Source organism: Eriocheir sinensis, unplaced genomic scaffold (genome assembly GCF_024679095.1).
Source record: "Eriocheir sinensis breed Jianghai 21 unplaced genomic scaffold, ASM2467909v1 Scaffold23, whole genome shotgun sequence".
In the NCBI taxonomy this organism is placed as follows: Eukaryota; Metazoa; Arthropoda; class Malacostraca; order Decapoda; family Varunidae; genus Eriocheir; species Eriocheir sinensis.
Window position 1 is genome coordinate 569,768 of NW_026111532.1, and position 22,982 is coordinate 592,749.

Below are 22,982 nucleotides of genomic sequence, written 5' to 3' on the forward strand. Positions count from 1 at the left end.
TTTACATAGAAAATCAGACCACACAGACCCCATGGTCCAGACTATAGGTGTTCTGTCCTTAAAACTAAGTGATTCTACATTAATCAGATGGCTCCAAAACGATGCATTTCAACTCTAGTTGATATTAAGTTGATGGAAGTGACGGTCGCGCTTGTTTTTGAAGGAGTCAATCGTGTTACACTGCAACACTGACGGTGGGAGCTTATTCCATTCTCGCACTACAACGTTGGTGAAGAAAATTTTGGTGCAGTCTGAATTTACTTGTCTACATTTGAGTTTTACGCCATTGTTCCTCGTACGCAAAATGCCATCGATCATAAACAATGTTGATCTGTCTACATTTGTGAAACCATTAAGTATTTTAAAACATTCGATCAGTTTTCCTAGGAGGCGACGTTTCTCAAGAGAGAACATGTTAAGGGTGGAAAGCCTTTCTTCGTAGAATTTGTTGCGCAAGGAAGGGAGAGAGGGGGGGGGGAGGGAGTTAAGACGTGAATATGCATGTGTGTGTGTGTGTGTGTGTGTGTGTGTGTGTGTGTGAGAGAGAGAGAGAGAGAGAGAGAGAGAGAGAGAGAGAGAGAGAGAGAGAGAGAGAGAGAGAGAGGGCGGTGTCCACCCACACAGGGCGTCGCATCGATCAGCGCAGCCCAAAGAGAGAGAGAGAGAGAGAGAGAGAGAGAGAGAGAGAGAGAGAGAGAGAGAGAGAGAGAGAGAGAGAGAATCACCTGTTGCTTTCCCTCCCTCACCTCCCTCACTCCTCCCTTTTCATCCCTCCTCCTCCTCTCCCTCCCTTCCTCCTCCCTTCGATATTTGGGTCGGCAAGGAACACGTATAATCGATGTGTGTGTGTGTGTGTGTGTGTGTGTGTGTCATGTATTCCCTCCCTCCTCCTCCTTTTTCCCTCCCTCCCTTCTCCCTCGTTCCTTCCACATGGCGGTTTACCTATACACTGATCCCTCCTTTTCTCTCCCTCCCTCCCTCCCTCTCTCTCTCCCTCCCCTCCCCTCCCCTCCCTACCCACCCGTGTCTTGCTCAGTTTATCAATATTCACCAACAGACACCATCATCATTTTTTTCCTCTTCTCCTTCTTCTTTTTCATCTTCCTCTTCTTCTTTTACGTCTTCTTTTCTTCTTCAGTCACTACTAAGCCACTGCAAGATGAAGGCCTTTCCCAACATCTTCCGTCTCTCTGGTTAATGTTAAATGTCTATGAATATTTTTTGAAGCACATATGACATCGCTCTCCCACCACAGGCTCAAAAGACCAAGGGGACAGAGATCAGCACCCCCGCCACGCGCACCTACTGCATATGCACATCTTTCGTAACTTTCTTTATTCTTCATTCAAGGTTACACGCTTGACTTTCAACAACAGCGAATTATTCTCCTGGTAACCACGGAGAAGCGTGAAGAGATGATAACACTGGGATAGGTCCTTGTCTAGCAGTAGATGATGATGATAATGATGCTGAAGGGAGTTTCAGTACAGATGGCACCGTATTACAGCCCCGAGCGAGAGAGGGATAATAGTAAGGCTGGTGGTAGTCTCAGTACAGATACCACCGTACCCCAGACCCCCGAACGAGACCAGCCAGTAATATTAGTGACGCTGAAGGGAATCTCACTACATATGTCACCGTACAGCAACCCCGAGCGAGGCATACCAGCGATAATAACGATACTGATGGGATGAGAGCCTTTGTTAAGCAGTGGATGATGTTAAATGATGATACTGTTGGGAGTCTTAGTCAAGGTTGCCAGATTGTCGTACTCAGCCTCCTGTTTGCCAATTTCCGACCCAAAATCTGCCTCCTCGACATCAATAACTGCCTTCATACATACTTATCGTTAAAATGTTTAATTATTGGTGTGTTTTGGCAATAGCTATGGCTCAGAAACCGGTAAATACGAGGCTCTGAGTACGATAATCTGGCAACGGTGGTCTCAGTACAGATGGCACCGTACCGCAGCCATCGATGGGCGTATCGTACCGTAGGGCGTGACGTCAGCTGTCATATGATTCCCCAAACACAGCAGACGAAACCTTGCCTCCAGGATGTCCGTGGCCGCAGCTCAGGCGAAGCTTATTGCCGTGATTGGCGATGAGGTAAGGATACATTGACCCTTATAACCAGTACTAGACGTGTATTGAAGAGTCTGAGGGTAATATATCAGCTTAGAGTCCTTGAAATATGGGTTAGAGAGGAGCAATGCTGGGCGTCATGTGATGTTAGAGATGATTCTGCTCCTCCTCCTCCTTTTATCTCCTCTCCTCTCGTGTTTTGTGGGTTTATATTAAGTTAAGCATCTCACTACGTTAATGTAGTTCTTTCCTGAGGTGCTCCATGGTTAGGGAAGCTCAGGGGCCCAGATCCAGGAAGTAAGGGCCCCGCCAACACCCTTCATGGCCCCGACCACAAGGCCATCAGCTCCCTTGCACGGGTTTTTGTGGCCCTCCCCCTGTCCCCGCCACCCCTGCCCCCCCTCACCCCCCTGCCTCAGTCAGGCCTCCCTGCTCACAAACACACACACACACAGCATAGATTTCACATTTGATACAATTTGGTGAAGTATATATATTTTATTCTACATTTATTTGTGTGTGTGTGTGTGTGTGTGTGTGTGTGTGTGTTTGCTGTAATTAGGTAAATACACACACACACACACACACACAATAGATTTCACATATGATACAATTTGGCAAAGTATATATATTTCATTCTACAATTATGTGTGTGTGTGTGTGTGTGTATGTGTGTTTACTATAATTAGGTAAATACACACACACACACACATTCAAAGCCAAACTGGATAATAAGCGTTATGGAGACGGGACAGCATGAGCCTAGTACGGCTCTTTTCCTGTGTTTCACAACTAGGTAAACAACTAGGTAAATACATGCATGAATATACGATTGAATGCAACACTTTGCCAAATTAAACTGTGTCAAAACCCATGCTCAATACTTTTTTGGTAATTGTAAAAAAGAATTATATATTACCTATGAACACATGACCTTAATTTGACTCCACCTTGTTAAAATATGCAATTAGGTGAGAATAGTGCCCAGTCACCTCATACATACAGATACAGACCATGTATATAAACCTTGTAAGCACTACATGTATACACACACATACACATGCACACACCATCTAGATCTTTCTGAGTGCATGTCCAAGGCCACGACTGCATGGTAACAGCAGACATGGGGCGATTACTTATGTTATGTAATTGATTACAATTACTTCATATTTTCACGATTACGATTACAATAAAATTAGGTGTAATCGATTACGATTACATGATGTATTAATCATGAGTACAATCATGATAACAGAAAGGACTGAAAGGTGAACTTGCAAATTTTATACACATTTATGTACCATAAATATTTAATTGGTTGAATTACCACAGATATTTAGAGTACATACTTGCTGTACGAGAAACTATTAACTAAAACTTTGCTAATGTAATCGCAAAAGTAAGCACGATTACGATTACATTTTTCATGTATTCGATTATGATTACTTAAAAAAATAAGAGGGGAATCGATTACAATTACAATTACTTGAAAAACTGTAATCAATTACAATTACAGATTACAATTACCCCATGTCTGGGTAACTGCTGATCAAATATATCTCGGCAAAAACAAAACTCGCAAGCAGATCTACATCATCTATGAGTTACTTTGCCTGACCTTGCATGTCAGATTAAAAATGCGAATACAGATTGAATCATTCCCCAGTAACATCTGTAAAATTCAAAAGGGAAAAATATATTACATTCTGACATCTCCCAGTGTCAGTGTTCACTGTACTCAAGATATACACCCAGACCATAATAAGAAATAAAGAAAAATGGCATCAGAGTTTTGAGAATGGGAACAAACTGCGGAGAAGTACTATTAACCCCTTGACTACGCATTTCCTACAAGAAGACATCAACAAGCTACAGGAATGGAACAAGAAGTGGCTGGTACAGTTCAGTGAAGAAAAATGTAAAGTCCTGCACCTTGGGAGGGGAAATCCAGCATACCAATACCACATGGGAAACACTCCACTATCCACCACAGAGGACTATATGTTACCAGGCTACCAGTGAAAGCCAAATCCGTGCCAATTGCAGTGGAAGGGTTAATCGTATTTATATAACTTTTTCTATTTCCTTCCCAGGACACATGCGTTGGGTTCCTCCTCGGAGGCATCGGTGAGGTCAACAAGAAGAGGGAACCAAATTTCCTTGTGGTTGACAAAAGTGAGTCTCCAAACAAGTTATATTTAATTGATCTCATGATGAAATATTTATAATGTATATATTTTTTTTTCTTTGAGATGTTAAGTCCTAATTTTTTTTTACTATGCTATGTTAGTCTTAATTTTTTTCCTTTGTAATGTTAGTCCTAATGTCCCAACATCATTCCTTCCAGACACCAGCGTCCAAGAAATCGAAGACAGTTTCAAGAAGTTCATGAAGAGAGATGACATTGACATCATCCTCATCAACCAGAATGTAAGTGTCACAGTCTTCTTAGCTTTCCCTCCCATGGCTTGTTGTTGACGTGACCTGGTTATGGCTCAGACCTGTTTTCTCAGACACTTTCAGCTCATGACTAGTATTTCCCAAGGCCACAAAGGCAACTAGTCGGTGAGTGTTTTCCGAGTTCATAGTACAGAAGCCTTGTTAACCCGGTAGCAGTGACGGGCCAAGTTTGTGGCTTTACCGTGTGGCAGCGATGGGCCAAATTTGTGCCATGATATTAACCCCCAAAAATAGGCGATACATGATCTGATCACAAATGCTTTGATATATATTATGAAATGGTTTGTGTGAGGGGTGATTTTTTCTCATTTTTCTCGCTTAGAGGGACCATTAAGAAACATTATCCCTGCTGCTACCGGGTTAAACTCTCATTAGGCTCATGAAACTGCCCACTGAGATACCCACAACAACTTTTCCGAAAGACTTCTCAAATGTGTGTGCTTATGTGCCAGAATGTTTAAGAATATGAGCATTAGACCCCTCAGTACCTCAGCTCGCCAAGACCATATAAAGAAATGCTGCTGTTTTAGTGATCTTAGAAATTACGAATCCATAAATTTTCATCTCCACAGGAATTACGACTGTTAATTTTCACCTCCACAGGAATTCCGAATGTTAATTTTCACCTCCACAGGAATTCTGACTCCCTTAATTTTAACCTGCACAGAAATTCCGACTCTCTTATTTTTCCCTTCCACAGATTGCCGAGCAGATCCGTCATGTGATCGACAGCGACAACGACAACCCCCTCCCCGCTGTGCTCGAGATCCCCTCCAAAGACCACCCTTACGACCCCACCAAGGACTCAGTGCTGCGTCGGGCCAAGGTGAGTTAGCGTGTGTCGTGTGGGGGAGTCAGAATGCTTGTCCCACCCTATCCTAGCGCCCCTTTCTAGTGTTGCTGCTTTTTCGTAACTGTAAAAGTGATTAATGTCTACCACTTGATAACATAACGAGACATTATTTTGTAGTTTCGTATTTGAAAAGGTAAAGATATCAGACGTTACTTTGATCTATTTGTTCTGAGTCCAGTTTGCAAGTATAAGGATAGAAAGAAGTATAAAGTAATGTTGATGATGTACTGATTGGGTGCATCACTGTATATCTGCCCCCCTTCCATCTCTATTTAATTTTGGTCTATTTTTTATCTACTATATGCCTCAGGGTGAAATCTAAACTACTGTTATTACTATTATGTATACTCAGGATGATGGCGTTCACCCTCAGTGCTGATAGTATCATTTGAAGCACATGATAAGAATTAGAGTACATAAATATGATTCTACTTCTAATGATTTTTTTTTTTTTCTTTTTTTCCCAGGGTCTGTACAGTGCCGACGACATGCGTTAAGGTGCCATGGGCTGAGTCTCAAGAGAGGGAGGGACGGAGGGGGTTATGTGGTTGCCCTCCTCCCTCCCTCCCTCGCCCCCTTCCCAGAGCAGCATTCCATCATGTCTGTCGAGTGTGTGTAGTTGTGAGGGCGTTTTAAAGACTAGCAATTGTCAACTGTTTAATGTCCGTCAATGTGTATCTTCTTCCGAAAAGTCATTTTTTAACCCATGGGGAATCAAGGTTTGGTCAATCCACTCATGAACAAACTCCTAATGCCATTGTTTTTTTTTTTTTTTTTTTTATTGTGGTACAGTATATGATTTTTAGTGAACATTGATAATGAAAAATGTCACTGTGTAATATATTTATGCAATGCAGATTTTTATATAAATGTTATTGTTGAGAGATTTAATTTGTGTCTGCAATTTTTTAAGCTGATGTGTTCCGTCAAGCATCCGTGCACAAAGTAACCTGTAGATAATGTAGATCTGCTCATGATTTTGTTATTTTTTCTTAGGGAAAACAGGCCAACTCCTTCCACCCTTTTAGCAACACCTTCACACACTTCTACATATTGTTTTAGCAACACCTTTGTACACAAATAAATCTTGCATCTCAAAAAGGTGTGGACTAAGAGCTCATAAGATGGATTTTGGCTGAGAAAATGTTTGCTGAAACTTTTAACTGTTAACTTTTGGGGGTAAAACAATGGTGTACTTCAAACAAAGAGATCACATCCTCTTAGTGACTTCCATAGCTTTTTTTCTAACCACATGTTTGTTGATATTACTCTCTTAACTCCATTATACCTGGGACAGCTGGTGGATACTTGTGGCTCTCCCTGAGTACTCATTCTCACCCATGTTGTAATTTAACATGTAAATGCAGTTGGTGTCTTGTTTGTTTCAGGGGTTGTGCATGCTGTATAAATACTGCTTGTTTGTCTTCTTTCCATGGAAAATCACTGTACAAAATTACTGTCTATAGGTGTTAGACATGGGTTATTGTTAAGTATTGTAAAATAATATATGGTAAAAATTATGAATTTTCACTCCTTACACTGACTGATTGATAATGGAGGGGTCAGGTGACAAACAAAACTATTAGGGCGGCACAGAGGCTGCAGACAGTTCTGCAGGGACTGCTGATGAGTGGCAGTAACTGGGAGGGAGAGTGAGCATGCTGAACCCAGGGTTAAAGAAGGGTCAAATAATCAGGTTTCAAAGTGCTGGCTGTGGGGCCCCATACCACTCGTGAATCACCACACGATTAGCAGGTTAAGAGTTGTGGTGGTGGAATATGAACCTTGCTAACAAAGTGTCTCTTTACCACCCTGCCAGCTAGTGTTCGCATACATCCAAGCACTCGGCTCTACCTCAGCCACGGCTTCAGCTTAAATCCAGACAAGGGGAAGTTGAAACTAGTTTGTGTCTGCACTGCATTAAAAGTATCTTACCTTAAGTGTAGATCACATCCATTTATGTCTGGTACACATTAATGGAGGCAAGACAAGTGGGAGGCTCTGAAATGATGTGAAAAAATTGTAAACCTTACTGAAGCACTCAAGATATATGAATTGGCAGGAAAATCACAAACTAAAATTCAGAAATAAAATTGATTGAACAACATGGCATAAGCTTTTATAGAAGTCCCAAACCATTCTAACATGCACAGCCATTTTTCAATTCTTGCAAGGGTAAAATTCTGAGAAATCCATAAAAAACCTATCTTGAAAATGAGTCACATCTCCAGGATTTCATATGCAATAGACTCTGCAATTACCTTTGATGTGGCTTACAAAGGTTGCTGAAATAATTGTCACACAAATAAATGATTAAATCAAAGGCTCTTACATGAATTGCCTTTATGTCCAATAACAAATGATTTATACAAACATGAAGGTCACACAAATGTACATTATGTTACATTATACTCAGGCTCTGCACTAAGACTGCGCATCATACCATCCAAGGGTCACAGGCAACCAATGGAAAGGGAACAGAACATCACTGGAGTCTACAAAGCATTCCAATGTGTGGCGAGTTATCCGTTGCTGTGAATCTAGATTGCATAATTATGATATTTGCCTCAGGAATCCACTCACGTCCACGTAGTGCAACTTATTTGGTGTTGACGGTACATCGAAGCATTGTGACTTACAGCTAACTTATCCTTGGGGCACGTCATGAGATTAATCATGGCCTTGGAATGTTTTACTGTATGAGTACACACACAAACATGGTGCTGCATCCTCTCATTGATAAAACATTAAACTAAAAGCAACAACGTGTATGAAGCAAAACGAGCATCAAATACGTAGTTGTTAGCTGCTTGTGTATGGAAGCTTTGGACTCTGATCAGTGACAAGACAAACTGTGACAGGACAGAACCCCAAAAACTTGGATGGATCTAGTCAAAGAAGTCTGCAACTAAAAAGACTTTTCATTCATAATAACACTTCCTCCCAAAGTTGAAGAAGTTTGCATAAGTTACCAAAGCATTAAAGCATAGTTACCCAACTGCAAATTAAGGGAAATACTATTAGGTTTGTGTAATTTAATGCAATAAATGTCAAAGGTAACCAAATTTAACTACAAAAGCTACAAAAAACATGTCTGCTATGATGTGTAGAATCTTGCAATGATATCACTGATTAAGTAAACTTATTACATTTTTGCTAAACTTATTTTACAGTAAAATTCAGGGCTGGACAATTTATCTTTTTTTTTTCCTTAACACAAAGTTCAGGGGTGGTATTGCTCTAACATTCTAGCAGGATGTGATAACTAGTCAGGTGATAGTAGACATACATAAATAAATACATCTAGACACTAACTAACACTAACACTAACTGGAGTACTCTGGTCACCTGCCAAGGACAGCAGGAATGAGTTCATCAAGGCACCACCACAGGAGAGCATCAGCGCTGACACAACCACTTCAGGTCACACACCAAGACAAAAAAAAATTGTCTCCATGTGATATCTTGTAAGACATTACTATTGTCAAATAATGTGGTGCCATCTAAAAACATCCAAAAGTGTAGCTTACAGTTCATGTAAAGAAAAGAATGCAGTATTGTTCCTTTCCAATAAATTATAACATATTTCAACGTAAACCAGTATCTTGGCTAAAACAAATAACTCACTGCTCAGTGTGCCATCTGAACAATGTTGTGTCACCAGAAGCACACACTCACATGAGGATGCCTTGAGTCTTTCAGTGACTGACACAGCAGCACCATTGCCATCAACACTCATATGTTTTAAAAGCCACTCATCTTCTGCTTCTGATCTTGTTCATTTCCATTATTTGAAAAGAAAATTATAGAGAATCAAAGCTCTCATAACTATTTCTCTTCACGATCAACAAATTCAATAACTCCAAATCTTCAATATATTCACAGAAACCTTGGAAATTTGTACATACCATCAGCTGCAGAAAAGGAGCTAGGCTGAAAACCACACACTCTCAGAGGGCCGTGCGTGAACCCCACTACATGTACACTGTTACTAGCACACGGAAATATGACAGCTGAACCATTCATCCTTTATTGAACACATGTACATGCAGGACTATTGTTTCATCAGTGATTTGAGTGCACATAGTTTTTTAGGTGCAATACGACACACCAGATAAAAGAAATTACCACACATAGTTAATATGAGCCCATTCACTGCCTTGCTCCACTAAGCTCCAAAGTGACAGTTCTGAAAATTTAGACACTCATTGTAGTGACGACTGACTCACTGTACAGTAAAAAGAACACATCTTTTATTACCCTGGAATTAAAAGTGGTGTGTGAAGGCAAGTGTAAACCACACCACTTAACATGAAACTACTGGACTCTGATCAAATTGAGAATGTTTAGGTGATGAGGTATCCAGCATTCCTGGGACATCTTCCCATTCTGGAGACACTTTGATGAGGATAAACTTGGCTAGAGTATTCCAGCTGGCTCACTGATTTTCTGGCAGAGAATTCCCACACATGTTAAAGATCTTGACTGAACCTTCTTTCCATTCAAGAGTTTCTTTCATTACTGAACTAAATCAATTTGTAAGTGATGAGAGGAATTAGATCCCACACGATGGCATTTATTTACTGATGCCTGCAATTTACGACTGAAGTGAAGTGTTCCCATTTCACTATGCCGTCATCCTCACTGCTGCACCTCACTTCAAAATCTTATGTTGTTTCATCAGTGATCATCATCATCATCATCATTTCACCTTGGAAAAACAACACTTGAACCAAGGAGAAGCAAAACTTTCATGACAACCAAAGGACAAACACCATAACCAAAAAGAAAGGAAAAAAATCCCATCCATCCTTCCTTCCCACTTGGTGACTTGTGTGCTAAAAAAGAAAAATGTTTGGGGGGAAGCAAGATAAAATGAAGATAATTTCAAATAAACTTTAATAATAAAAAAAGAAAGTTACACAAATTCTCAAGATGAATTCTGAGTGGATAAACTGGAATTATCGCCCTACCTACCTACCCATCTTGACCAAGGATGAATGAGCTACACCAACACTGACGACACACACACCACAATGACCACCAGAGTGCATGGAAACAAGGAGGAATAAAGAACAAATAGGATGTTATGGAGCACAACTCAATACTAAAGGGCTATATGTACCAAACCATAAGGAACAATATGGAATGCATCAGAACCCCATACAGGCAGCTTGTTCTGGGGCTAATGTGTTGGTTAGCGCATCATTATACATGGTTAGGTTGTTAATTAAGTTTGACTAATGATGGAGATATCAACGGGTACATATCCTAGACACACAAAATAAGTACAAATATAACATTTACACAGTTTCTTTTTTTTTCTTTTTTTTTGCTCTTATGGTAGGAAACTGTCTTGCCTCCTCTCCATGTATCTCCATATCTATCCATCTTTGTTCCTGAGAATGTTCTTTTAATCACAAAGCGTATAAACAAACAAACAAAAGGCAACTTGCTCATTCTTTTACAACTAAAATCTCGTGGCATAAAACCAGGAAAGTTAAATAAAACCTAACTCAGGCAATTACCAAGCAAGTCCTCCTCCAGCCTTGGTTATATGAGTTAAAAACATACATTTCTATGCTAGTAAAAGTATATCTGCCTCGGAAGTTCCTTAAATATGACTTATGTTTTCCTCTAGAGAAATACAAGCTGAGTTATGCTGCAAGGACCTACCAGAGTGGGAAAGAAAGGCAACAAAATTTAGCTAAACATTGACAACTTACTTTCCCTCTCCTTTGCAAGCCATGTTTAGCTGGTACTTTGCTGCTTTACCTTCGCTTACACACGTGGGGACTAGTCTTCATACATCGAGTGTACATACATCGTGCAATGACAAACAGAGGTAACATCCCTAAATTAAGAGAACTGAGCGGACTTAAGCAAATTAAGGGATACTATAATCCTATCAGAGCGAAGGCTGCCCCTTACTTCGACAAGAGGAAAACCAGTGGCTGTGTGAGGGGGAGGAGCCCAACCATCACTCCGAGGGGACGAGGAAGCCAACAGACACAAACACAATGGGAATTTTGACACACGAGCAATCCGACATGACCTCCGGCATAGTGCGGATACAAAACACACTTGCTGTGATAAAATAATGCTATACTTTGCACGTAATTTTGCACACAGTTCTTTTGGTACACTGTTACTCATAGCTCTAGTGCACAGATCATTAAGGTGAAAACTAAATATTGCAACTTAAGAGAGCATTGTTCAGTATTGCAATATTAGGCCAGACTCTTTTTAGCAGTATGGCCTTTTGTTTTTTGCTTTACAGTGGGTACAGGTCCAGAGCCTCACCAAGTACTTAGCAAGGATGAACCAGCAAACAAATTCTGACACAGTGGTTTGTCAGTAAGATGGCAGATTAACACATGACTTGGGTGTTTAATGTGCCTGAAAGTTTGTTTTTAGCAAGCACTGGAATGTGGAAGGCCTGCTAATCATTACCAGCAATAATAATAATAATAATAAGTTGTAATATCAGTAACATACCTCACTTTTACCATGACAAGGAAAAACAATAGTAATAATAACAATAGCGGTAGCAGTAGTGATAATAATAATAATAATAATAATAATAATAATAATAATAATAATAATAACAATATCAATAACAATCCTTGGAGACACGAAGTGTGTTCTGTAATGCACCAATTCCACTCACATAATATAAACCACCTTTTCTTTTTCACCACCTTATAATAATTAAAACATCACTGAACCCTGTGCATACACGTGAGGTCCAATTTGTATGCATGGTAACATTTCCTGTGGAGTCTTTGGAAGTCAGCACCATGTGACCTCTGTTGCCTATGTACCTACCTCAAAAACCTTCTCATGGAATAAAGAAGTGGAAAAACACCTTGACCGTCTGCTGATCCACTGACTTAACCAGATAGACAAATTACGTTATGCCTGGAATTGCTGACAGAAAGAATGAATGATATAATTTAAGATGTGAATCCCTGCAGAGCTATTAATATGCGAGTGAGGAGAACCAATGGGAAGGATAACAGAGCCGAAAATAGAACACCATAAGGACAATGAGAGAACCACTGAGAGAGAAGACAGCACAGACGAGAGAGTGGAAAACGGAGAACCTTAAGATTAAAAGAAAGTGGAATAGAACATAACCCAGAATCACTGAAAAAAAGAGAACTAGGAAAAAAACATAAGGGAAGAAGAGGAGGGCATGGATAAAAAAGATAAAAATTAAGAAAGACCGCAAAGATAGGGGCATGAAACGAAGAACTGGATATAAAAAAGAAAAGTGCGGATAATACATAAAATAGAGAATTATTGACAAAGGGAGCTCGGCAAAATAGAGACCCATAATGAAAGAGGACAAAGAAGAAAACAGATAAAAAGTACAAAAGAGAGAAAAGAGCAGAAAAGAACATGAAACAGAGAATCATAACAAAAATAAAACACCACAAATTAGGGAGCCAAGAAGACATTGGAAGACAGAGAAGGAGACAGAGATAGAAAAGAGCTAAGAAAAAGAGAAATGGCAGAGAGAAAGAACAGATAAAAGAGAGAAGATTAGAAAAGAACACGAACCAGAGAATCATAACAAAAAGAAGACAACACAAATTAGCGAACCACAACGACACAGGAAGACAGAGACAGAAAAAGAGAAATGTAGATCAAGAATGCTCTCCTAAAAACACCTTCAGCTGCAACAGCCTCTCGCCCCTGCATCCCCCACCCACCCACCCACCCACAAACTGCACTGGCCCTTCTGCCTTATCCTACTTAGTGCTACTTAGAACAAAACACGGACACTATATAGTACCTCTTCACACACTCAAAAGACCATCAAGATACACATTTCCTAATACCTTTGCTTCCAACATCAGTATAAGGAGGACACAAGAAGATGCTTTCACATTACCTCTAAACCATCCAGTGTTAGCCAAATGAGAACTAAGGAGAACGTTACGTGTTATGTGTCTTTTATACTGGATTGGACAGCGCGTGGTTTGTCTCTACTTGGGTGTAGTCTACGGCTGTGGCTACTGTTGATTGGGTCTGTGATCAAGGTGAGGCTAATGTGAAAAAGGCAAGATAGCTTGGGTGAAAAAATTTGGACATGTTTATGGTGTCCAAGCTGATTATCTATTCTTATCTGACTCTTAGTTTACTTTTTTGAATACCAACAAGACTTTTTCTCCAGCGTTAATATATCCGCACCTTGTTGTTTGCTTTCAATTCAACTGAAAGTGTTTTTCAATCAATCAAATATGTGTCACAAATTAAAAAACAAACCTGGCTAAGAATACACACAGTAAATTGCTTAAAAAACAAGCTTTGCAAAACACTAGTTGGAAAAATTTGACTTAGTAAACTACAATGATATGATACTTTCAAATCACACTTTCCTACCATGGCAAAGAATGCAAATCTTGACAACAGCCCGAGTGCACACAAACTACTACAGTCCCGCAGCCTTCAGCCCTAAATATTGTTCCTGCCTCCCCGGGTAGGGTGGGGCAACAGGTCACCAAGACTCTACAGCCTGAAGGTGTGTGGACAGCTGGCAGTGTGAAGCAGCAACAGGCACACTTCAAGGACAGGGCTTCACTTATCAAGTCAACGGTAAGGTTACTGACATAAACATGTGAGTATATATATATAAAAGGGATGGGGAATAAATATGGAAAATGTAGCAGCCTATTAAAAGAAATCAAAGTTTCAGTACCTGCAAAGAGTAAAAGCCTGGGAAGAGATAGCCAGAGATACTTTAGTTGTTCAGTTGTCACCATCCCTCTGGGGAGCAATTCCCAGAGGTCATAATTTAAAAGTTCAGATTAAAAGACAAACTATTGAATAAAATAAAACCTAGCCATCAGTTAGTGCCCTTCACATGATGAACAACTATTACATCTTCAGCCACTGGGTCATCACAAGGACTACTGGACAACCGAGCAATTCTTACGACACCTACACCAGGCCTGGCCTTGACTCATGTTATCACCAGCAGGTCTACCAAATTGTTATATACTTCTAGACATTATTGTTAAGACAGCAAAGTTTCTTCCGGTGGCTCGATGATCACCGACATCAGCTACTCAACTCTGGCGGCGGTGGCGGACGTGTGGAGGAGCTTAGGCGGGAGGACTTGAGCCGCCGTCCCCCAGGTTGTCCTTCATGCCGCCAGGCCGGCCAGAGTTCTGGGCTGCAGCGATCATGTCCTCCCGGGAGCCTCTGCAGAAGGGCCACACTTAGCCAGAGAGTCACAGTGTATGGGGAGGAGGTCCTAGCACTCCAAGGGCAAGGAGCTTTACTGTGGGTCATGCTATCCTCATCTGAAGACTTCTCCATAGCAAGGTATCTTTCCTATATATTCTGGGCAGTATTATGCCACGGTCTGGCTAACTTAACTAATTTAAGGTTTTCCAGGGATGCAATTCCTGCTGATATCTTCATGACCCTGTCATGACCTTCACCAGTGTTTTCGTCCCCTGCACACTCTTCTAGGGTCATGCTCAGCCCCGCCTGGACAACACTTCCCTCCACTATCTTCCAGAGTCAGGTTATACCCATCCTGTGGTGCATTTCCTTCCCCTGTGCTCTATGGTCCTGCTATGCCCATCCTGGGGTGTGTTTCCATCCACTACATTCTTCTAGGGCCATGCCTTGCCCCTCCTGGGAAGTGCTCCCCTCCAGTACCTTCCCCAAGCCCTAGGGACGGAGTATCCTCACCATCTCAGTCTTGCATACAACTCTACAGCTGCCTCATGTTCATCAGTGATACTCCACAACCCTTGACCTGACTTTGCTTACACAAAGCTCAATTAGATTATCTCATAAAGAGTAGAGAAAAGTATGCTATGCATGCATCCCTGGCTGAAGTGATTGAAGAGTTAATAAATCTATTGGATTATACATTATACTTAAAAAGAATAAAATGTTTCAGATATGTGAGCCACATTCATAAATTCCAACAAAAATATTACAGTAAATAATTAAAAACATTACATGCGGTCATGCATATTACCAGTGAATACAAAAAAATAAAGCCTCATACACCCAAGTTACAGTAACCAAACTGTGAATGCTGCCAAAGTCGATGAAGATACAAGATTACAGTCACTGCCGGTTTGGAGTAAGACGACCGAGCCTAGTGGAGCCCCTACTGCAGCAGCAAGCAGGAGCTAACAACTCACCCCCATCAAAGAGACTGGCTGCCAACAAGGCTCAAGAAACTGTGTTTATGTATGTGTGCTTGTGTCATTTTGTATGTGTGTGCACTGTGTATGTGTGAGCAACACAGTAGTAGGAACTTCTTTTTGTATAAAGTTTGCCCTATATAGTAACACCCAAGAAAGCCACAGGACTTGGTGACAAGAATGATTGCAATCATAATGTGACAAACTGTTTTCAATGAAGACCTGCATCTCTGGGATTGCATTTAAAGGATCACAGCCACTGGATCAACACACCCGAAAAATCATCCAAAGGGTAGCTCAAAACAGTGTCTGGTATTACTCAACACGTACCTACACGTCTACGGTGAGTTGGGGTCCACTACTACTCAGATGGACCGACTCTTACTGTGTCTCACACCCAAGACCCCAAAGGGCTTGTTTTTGTTAGTAATAATAAGTGTTAACATTCCAAACAAATAAAAATAAGAACAAAGACTAGAAAAAAAAGTAGTACCAAAAGTCCAATGTAAGATTTGCATAAAAATTTCTAGTAATAATTTGTCAGCGCAGAAATGATGATGCTGAGCAAATAAGTGAGCCGTGTTAGCAGCAGCATGCACACTATTATGCCGCCACCTGCACCAAGCCAGCCTACCACTCTACGCACCAAGTGCTGGTTGCACTGCATGACCTGCCCACTGCCCCGAGGCATTCCTTGGCTGCCAGACCCACACCACGTGCCACCTAAGCTCACCATAACCAATGAGGAGTAGCAGTCCTCTCAGGGAAGGTCAGATGAAAATTTCTTCAACTCCTCCTCCACCTCCCCCTACTCAAGCTTTTTTGTGGGCAAGGGGAAGTAAACCAAATGACTCAAAGATAAAGAGAAATGAAAAACTCCACCACTTTCACTTGAAAGCCAAAGTAAAATAAGTGGCTGAATTTTGAAAAAGCAAAAATGAGGCAGCCAGATCAATCAGGCAATTTGAAATGTAACTAGTGAGTGCCATCTCTCCTTGCTGGAGATGCCAGGCAACACCTGATGGCAGCGGGCAAGGCAATGCAGTGCGACTAAAGGAGTGCTCAAGCCCAGGGGTGAACACAAGACCAGACCAACACCAACAAGTGAGGTGATCAAAGGTGTGGCGGTGGAGGTGGTGATGGGAGTTACGAGTGGCCCTGCCGGTTCAGGTGGAGCGCCAGGCCTCGGGGTCATCTACGAGGATGGCACTCTGGGAGGTGGACATCCCCGAGTGGCTGTTTGTGGCGGCGGCGGCCATCATGTCCTCGCGGCTCCCCCTAACACATAATAGTAGTGACACTGGTGACCTTGAAGACTGCACAGACCTTCCTTCCTACCTATGTATCTGCCTGCCTACAGTCATGCATGCTGCTGCCAGCCCTCACACACACACACACACACACACACACACACACACACACACACACACACACACACACACACACACATTCCTTGATCAAACAATAAACTAAGAAAGCCACCTTTAAACTCTAAATCACTGTATATACAATCTAAATATGTACATAAGTAAATCATATTTAGTACCATTAGAATAGTTGCTTCAAAGCTCAAAACACCACAGTGCCTGTAAAGACCTTCATACACCCCCCCAAGGAGTGTAAAGAAAATCACGATCACACAGGCCAAACAAAACTTGCTGTGGTGGACTGCAACAAGCTGAACAGCATCCCAAGCTGAGAGGAAGGACCAGGACTAGAGTGGCACAGAAGGATAAAGACTGGGAGAGAAAGACTAAATCTGGCCTCCCTCCTATCTCTCTTAAAGTAGAAAGTCTTGTGCAGCCCCAGCTGAACAAGACTTTACTCTACTTCACCTCGATGATGTCGGAATCCTTAATGCAAGAGTAAACCAATATCTTCATCTTTTCATCCCTTTTGCCATTCTGGAGCACCTTTCTTTCAACGTTATTTCCTCCATCCTATGACCTGAATGCCTTCAGGCAGGAGTATCAAAAAACCTCTAAGAGAATCTGACCATCTCTTTTATAGGAGCAGTGCCGTGGCAGGCTTTTTTCCCTTTTCCTTGAGCTGCCTTCTTTACTGTAATTAAAAAATTGAATCCTGCCCCAGGCAAAACTGTTCTTCTTACAGCCTGGTACCTCCTACCAACTAAGATTAAATTTGTGTGTTTTAAAACGAGAAAAATTCCCTCACCCTCACACATCCTCCATCACCCTTACACACTCAGGCTGGTAGTCCTTACTAACATTCATTTTTTTTTGGATTGGCACAATGAAACATATAATATAATTATTCAACTACAGGAACAAAAAGCTTGAATGCTCTACTTTCCCCGGGACACTTGCAACAAATTATCAAAAACGTATAAAGATAAAAAAGCTTCCTCTTCGAGAAATAATATTAGGTTCCCGGCATACAATAGAAACCACACACTACCCTTAGAATCAACGACCCAAGCACAGCCTCAATAAGTGTACAACTTATTCACTACACCAAGAGATTTAGTGACTGTATATACTGGCCCTACATCTACATATCTAAGCTCAAGCCTGTGTCTCCTATGCTCTGAACTATTCAGCAAGAGCCAACTAGGGCCAGATTTCCACCTTTACACAGGGCCTGCCGCCACCCACTGCACGTTAGCATCTGGTGGTGTTTGTCCGCCAGCAACATTCTTATTTTCACTGCAAGGCAAAAGTGTCGCCTTCAACAACATTCACATCCATCCCACTTGCATAATTTTCTCAAAGGTAGCAAAGATTAGTTCAGAAAATCCTTTACAACCTGCATTGTATATATATATATATATATATATATATATATATATATATATATATATATATATATATATATATATATATATATATATATATATATATATAGGTTGTAAAGGATTTTCTGAACATGAATGCAAAAATATATATATATATATATATATATATATATATATATATATATATATATATATATATATATATATATATATATATATATATATATATATATATATTAACTTAAAAAAAATTTCATATAGGAATCACAAAAGAAAAAGAAAACTCCAGCAAGCTACATTTCTTCTCTCTGCTAACATCACTTAAACACCCAAGCTTACTCTACTACAAACTAAGCCAAAGGTAAACATTCACCAAAACCAGCCTGGAGAGAACTTAACTTTCCACTATACATTTAAAACTACCTCGGAGAAGGGAGGCTCCACTGAACACCTACACCGACACAGCACAACTAACTGACCCATGCAAAGGCGGCCCTAACCAGACAGACTCACAGGAAATAAAACAAAGATGAGTACTCACTTTTTGCCAAGAGCCATCATACCGTACAGCAACCCGCACAGGAAGATCAAGCCTGAGCCCAGAATGACGGACACAGAGATGCACATGATGAAGGAGGGGATGGACAGGCTGTGTGTGGAAAGGAACAGAATGTCAGTTAGCAGAGGAAAACTGTGCTGCTAAGTATGAAGTAAAAGTCTATCAATAAAAATTCCTCTAGTCAGAAAAAACAATGTTCCCAATTCAAAACCTCCATCAAATAGTATCAACCTTAATTTTCTATTGGTTCCATACATTTGTTTCCTCACCTTCATTTTATATTCTAAAGTATAAGAGAAAATATGTTATTCTGTAACTATATTTTTCATTCCTACCACCAGTTTGTTTGATACAGCAGAAAGCTCTTCAACCTGTTTCTATTATAGCATGCACAGCCAGAGTAGCGATAGCAATACTTAAGTACGTAGTATTCTTCCCACACTCACCCAATGTATAAGACGGCCTTCTGCCAGTGTGGCCGCGCGTCCACCCACACTGAGTAGCGCTGCACAAAGTCTATGAACATGCAGCAGCATGGAGCCTCGGCCGATATCACGATAAAAGCTGCCAACCTGGGGGAGAGGATGCAGGGTTACACACACACACACTAACAAACACACACACACACAATAGTTGTAATCCCAAGAATCAAATACGAGAGTACAACATCTACTCACATCTGCCATATCCCAGCAACAATGCAGAACGCAGATAAGCTGATGCAGTTGAACAGCCCAAGACCCAGGGCAACTGTAGAGGAAAAAATGAACTTATATCACACAGCTACATATATTTCAGGAATGTTTCCCATAACTCCTATATTATGAGACAAGTGAAGAGGCAAAAGGATTACAAAAGTTAATCATAATCTTATGTGAGTTGGGTTCCTAAAATCTTTTACGGATGACAATTTAATGAAAAAAACAAATTCCATATTAATCAAAGTAATGTGAAAGGTTACATTCCATGCCTCAGTCATGGCAGCCGCAATAAACTGTATTGGCTATCAGTTCACCTCCTCGTCACTGAGGCCCCTCTTGTGCATCACCATGGTAATGACAATGATTTACTCTCTGTTTACTCTTTTACAGTTCTGGTGTTGTTTACTGCAGCACCATATATGTAAAGCCATTATTTTAAACCCAGAGGTCAAAATAACCACACCTTCAGAAATAATGCTCATCTAACATGAAATTAAATTATGCTGGAGATGCTGGAAAGCAAAATAGCCATGAGCGAAATATTCAGGAGACAAAGCATCTCATGTTGTCTTCTGAACTGGACTTCTGGCATTCAAGTGGTAGATACAGGCCCAGTACATTCACCACTCAGTGATCATATTTACAATTAATTCATGCGAACCTTAAAACTTATGAGCAATGGGTAATACATAAATTTCCTAGGCCAGCAGGTACCATGTTTAAACATTTGGCTCCAAAAATTAACTTGAATGTATTCCAGAATCCCAAAATAGAAAAGGATGGCCAAGTTGGCATTGCATGTAGCCTATAGTCAATATAATTAATTGTAATGAGGATAAAAGTAATGGTGGTGGCAGAGATGGTGGCACTATTATCATTAGCAGTAGTAGTAGTGACAACCAGATAAAAATTAGTGAAGTTCTTTCTGGATGGCTGAGTAATTTCATAATGATAAGGCAGGATGCAACAGTAGAAGTAGTAATTGTAGTAGCAGTAGTAGTAGAGGTAGGCAGACTAATATAAACTCCAGGGATTATTGACGAGAGGGTAGCCTGCAATTTTCAAGACACAGACTGATTATTTCTGGACAAAATATGATGCTTTCTACTATGGAGATAGTATTCTTTCCGGAAATCACAAAATGCTTGACTTTTCAAAACCTGTTGTGCACCCGCCACTGCCCTACTCCCACATGAGAATTTGGGCTACTGGCATTTTCCGATTATAAGAATTTGGACAAGTGCAATTTTTTGACCACAAAAATTTGGACTACTGGCACTTTCCGATTATAAGAATTTGGACAACTGCAATTTTTTGACCACAAGCCCGCATTGTGGACCCACACCCACTGCCACCCTGCCCCGTCCTGCACTGCGTATTTCCACTGGCCCACAATGCATGCTGAACAAATTTAAACTAATGTAACCTAACATAACCTACCTCATGGGGGCTTTACTTTGCCCCACTCAACCCCCTTAACAGGAAGGCTTTGCCCCCCCCAACCGGCCTAAGAGGTGGGCTTCGCACCCTTCGGCCCCATTCTATTTTCCAGAAGTCATTTGTTACTGCAGTGCATTCAGGGACCAAAAAATGATCCATATTGTAAGTATTAAATTTGCAGGAGGTGGCTACCCTCTCGTCAATATCATCCTAAACTTCAACCCAGGGAGCCTAGAAATCACTACTAGCGCCAGAGACACAAGGGTCGGGCAAAAGGGTTGGACAAAAAAACAGATAATGTGAACCCGAAGCGCCATGTAGGGCAGCACCCCGACCACTGCTCAATACTGAACTCACTGACGCCTCCCCCGCAGCCAACCCCACGGGCCAGGTACTTCTGCCACCACGGTAAATCTGCCTGCTGCACTCCACTGGCCATTTTGGGCGGCTAAAAGGCCTCAGGCGGCTAAAAACAGGGGCTGGAAGGGCGCGGGAGCGGGGATGACAGCTGACAACACGGCCACACGACGACCACTGCGCCTCACGCTGACCAACGGGGCGAGGAACTGACGACCTGCTGCCCGGACACTACCATGGTAAAACAGAATGAGTCGCTGTCCACGAGATACGTATGAAACCATTTTTCACTGAGATTTGGAGCACTCAAAGAACATAAGAACATAGGGAGACTGCAAGAGGCGAAATGGCCTACACAGGGCAGCTCCCCCCACTACCACATTCATCCTCGTCCATGTAGCTATCAAGTCTTAAAACAAGCTATCGTCCCTGCACTCACTATGTGATTGCTGAGTCTATTCCAATCCCCCACCACCCTATTACTAAACCAATGCCTGCCTATTATCCTCCTAAATCTATACTTTTTTTTTAAATTAAATCAATTACTGAGTGGTCTATATCCTGCTGGCTAATTCTCAGTACTTTACTCATATCACCTTTGACCCATTTGAATACTTGTATCAGATCTCCCCGCTCTCTTCGTCTTTCTAGTGAATGTAATTAAGTTGAGATGTTTCAGCCTATCTTGATATAGGAGGTTCCTAAGCCCCTGATCTTGGTCATCCTCCTCTGAACTGATTCTAGCAAGTTGATGTCCATTCCGTAGTGTGGACACCAAAACTAGACAGTATAATCTAAGTGTTACATATTGACGCATATTTGCTCGTTTGCAGTAATGTCCTCTTGCCGCGTCATGCACCAAGCACAAGCACTGACCATGGCATGAATCACTGCCCACGAGATGCATATGACATCATTTTTCACTGAGATAGAAAGCACTCAAAGCAGGTAATGTTATAAAGCCGCGTATTTACTCGTTTGCAGTGATCGATAAATCTCTTGCCGCGTCACTATAATTATTACACGCAAGCACTGACAGTATAGATCGAGGGGGTTCAACAAGGGAAGGGAGGGAAGGAAAGGGAAGGGAAAGGAAGCGAGGGAAGGGGAGGGGAAGGAAAGGAATTAAGCGAGGGAAGGGAAGGGAAAGGAAGCGAGGGAACGGAAGGGAAGGGAAAGGAAGCAAGGGATCGAAGGGGAGGGAAGGGGAGGTGAAGGAAGGGAAGGGAAGGGAAGGGAAGGGAGAGGAAGCGAGTAGAGGGAAAGGGAGGGGAAGGAAGGGAAGGGAAAGGAAGCTAGGGAAGGGAAGGGAAGGGAAAGGAAGGAAAAGGAAGCGATGGAACGGAAGGGATAGGAAGCAATTAAGGGAAGGGGACCGGAGGGGAAGGAAGGGAAGGGAAGGAAAAGGAAGCAATTAGGGAAGGGAAGGGAAGGGAAAGGAAGCAAGGGAAGGGAAGGGAAGGGAAAGGAAGCAAGGGAAGGGAAGGGAAGGGAAGTGATCGAAGGGAGGGAACGGAAGTGAGGGAAGGGGAGGGGAAGGAAGGGAAGGGAAGGAAAGGAAAGGGAAGGGAAAGGAAGCTAGAGAAGGGAAG

The 22,982-nt window shown here is 41.6% G+C and overlaps 2 protein-coding genes across 3 annotated transcripts; one reads left to right on the top strand and one right to left on the bottom strand.

The window, feature by feature from the left end:
- The first annotated feature begins 1,952 nt into the window (after positions 1-1,952).
- On the top strand, positions 1,953-6,924 carry LOC126990999 (V-type proton ATPase subunit F-like). The gene is made up of 5 exons (XM_050849678.1): positions 1,953-2,108; positions 4,181-4,262; positions 4,435-4,517; positions 5,248-5,373; positions 5,868-6,924. The coding sequence occupies exons 1-5, from the start codon at positions 2,058-2,060 to the stop codon at positions 5,895-5,897; spliced, it is 372 nt and encodes a 123-aa protein (XP_050705635.1). The 5' UTR covers positions 1,953-2,057; the 3' UTR covers positions 5,898-6,924.
- A 6,308-nt stretch (positions 6,925-13,232) lies between these two features.
- On the bottom strand, positions 13,233-21,587 carry LOC126990957 (calcium channel flower-like). 2 transcript variants are annotated; one of them, XR_007744954.1, is made up of 6 exons: positions 21,391-21,587; positions 19,570-19,642; positions 19,339-19,464; positions 18,875-18,982; positions 16,681-16,856; positions 14,486-14,613 (listed from the first exon to the last, which is right to left on the bottom strand). XR_007744954.1 is itself a non-coding variant. In XM_050849585.1 (5 exons), the coding sequence occupies exons 1-5, from the start codon at positions 21,470-21,472 to the stop codon at positions 14,514-14,516; spliced, it is 489 nt and encodes a 162-aa protein (XP_050705542.1). In that variant the 5' UTR covers positions 21,473-21,585; the 3' UTR covers positions 13,233-14,513. The 2 variants fall into 2 exon arrangements, 1 of the variants encoding a protein (XP_050705542.1); XM_050849585.1 differs by lacking the exon at positions 16,681-16,856 and having other exon boundaries at positions 13,233-14,613; positions 21,391-21,585.
- Positions 21,588-22,982: the final 1,395 nt, after the last annotated feature.

What these genes read in the sequence shown, in the direction of transcription:
- LOC126990999 (XM_050849678.1), top strand. Translation starts at nt 2,058, where the DNA reads ATGTCCGTGGCCGCAGCTCAGGCGAAGCTTATTGCCGTGATTGGCGAT. An exon ending in TTGCCGTGATTGGCGATGAG is followed by an intron (nt 2,109 to 4,180) that starts GTAAGGATACAT and finishes TTTCCTTCCCAG; the next exon opens with GACACATGCGTTGGGTTCCT. An exon ending in TTTCCTTGTGGTTGACAAAA is followed by an intron (nt 4,263 to 4,434) that starts GTGAGTCTCCAA and finishes CATTCCTTCCAG; the next exon opens with ACACCAGCGTCCAAGAAATC.
- LOC126990957 (XM_050849585.1), bottom strand. Translation starts at nt 21,472, where the DNA reads ATGGCCAGTGGAGTGCAGCAGGCAGATTTACCGTGGTGGCAGAAGTAC. An exon ending in TGGCTGCGGGGGAGGCGTCA is followed by an intron (nt 19,643 to 21,390) that starts GTGAGTTCAGTA and finishes TTTCCTCTACAG; the next exon opens with TTGCCCTGGGTCTTGGGCTG. An exon ending in ATGATGGCTCTTGGCAAAAA is followed by an intron (nt 14,614 to 18,874) that starts GTGAGTACTCAT and finishes GCCCTTCTGCAG; the next exon opens with AGGCTCCCGGGAGGACATGA.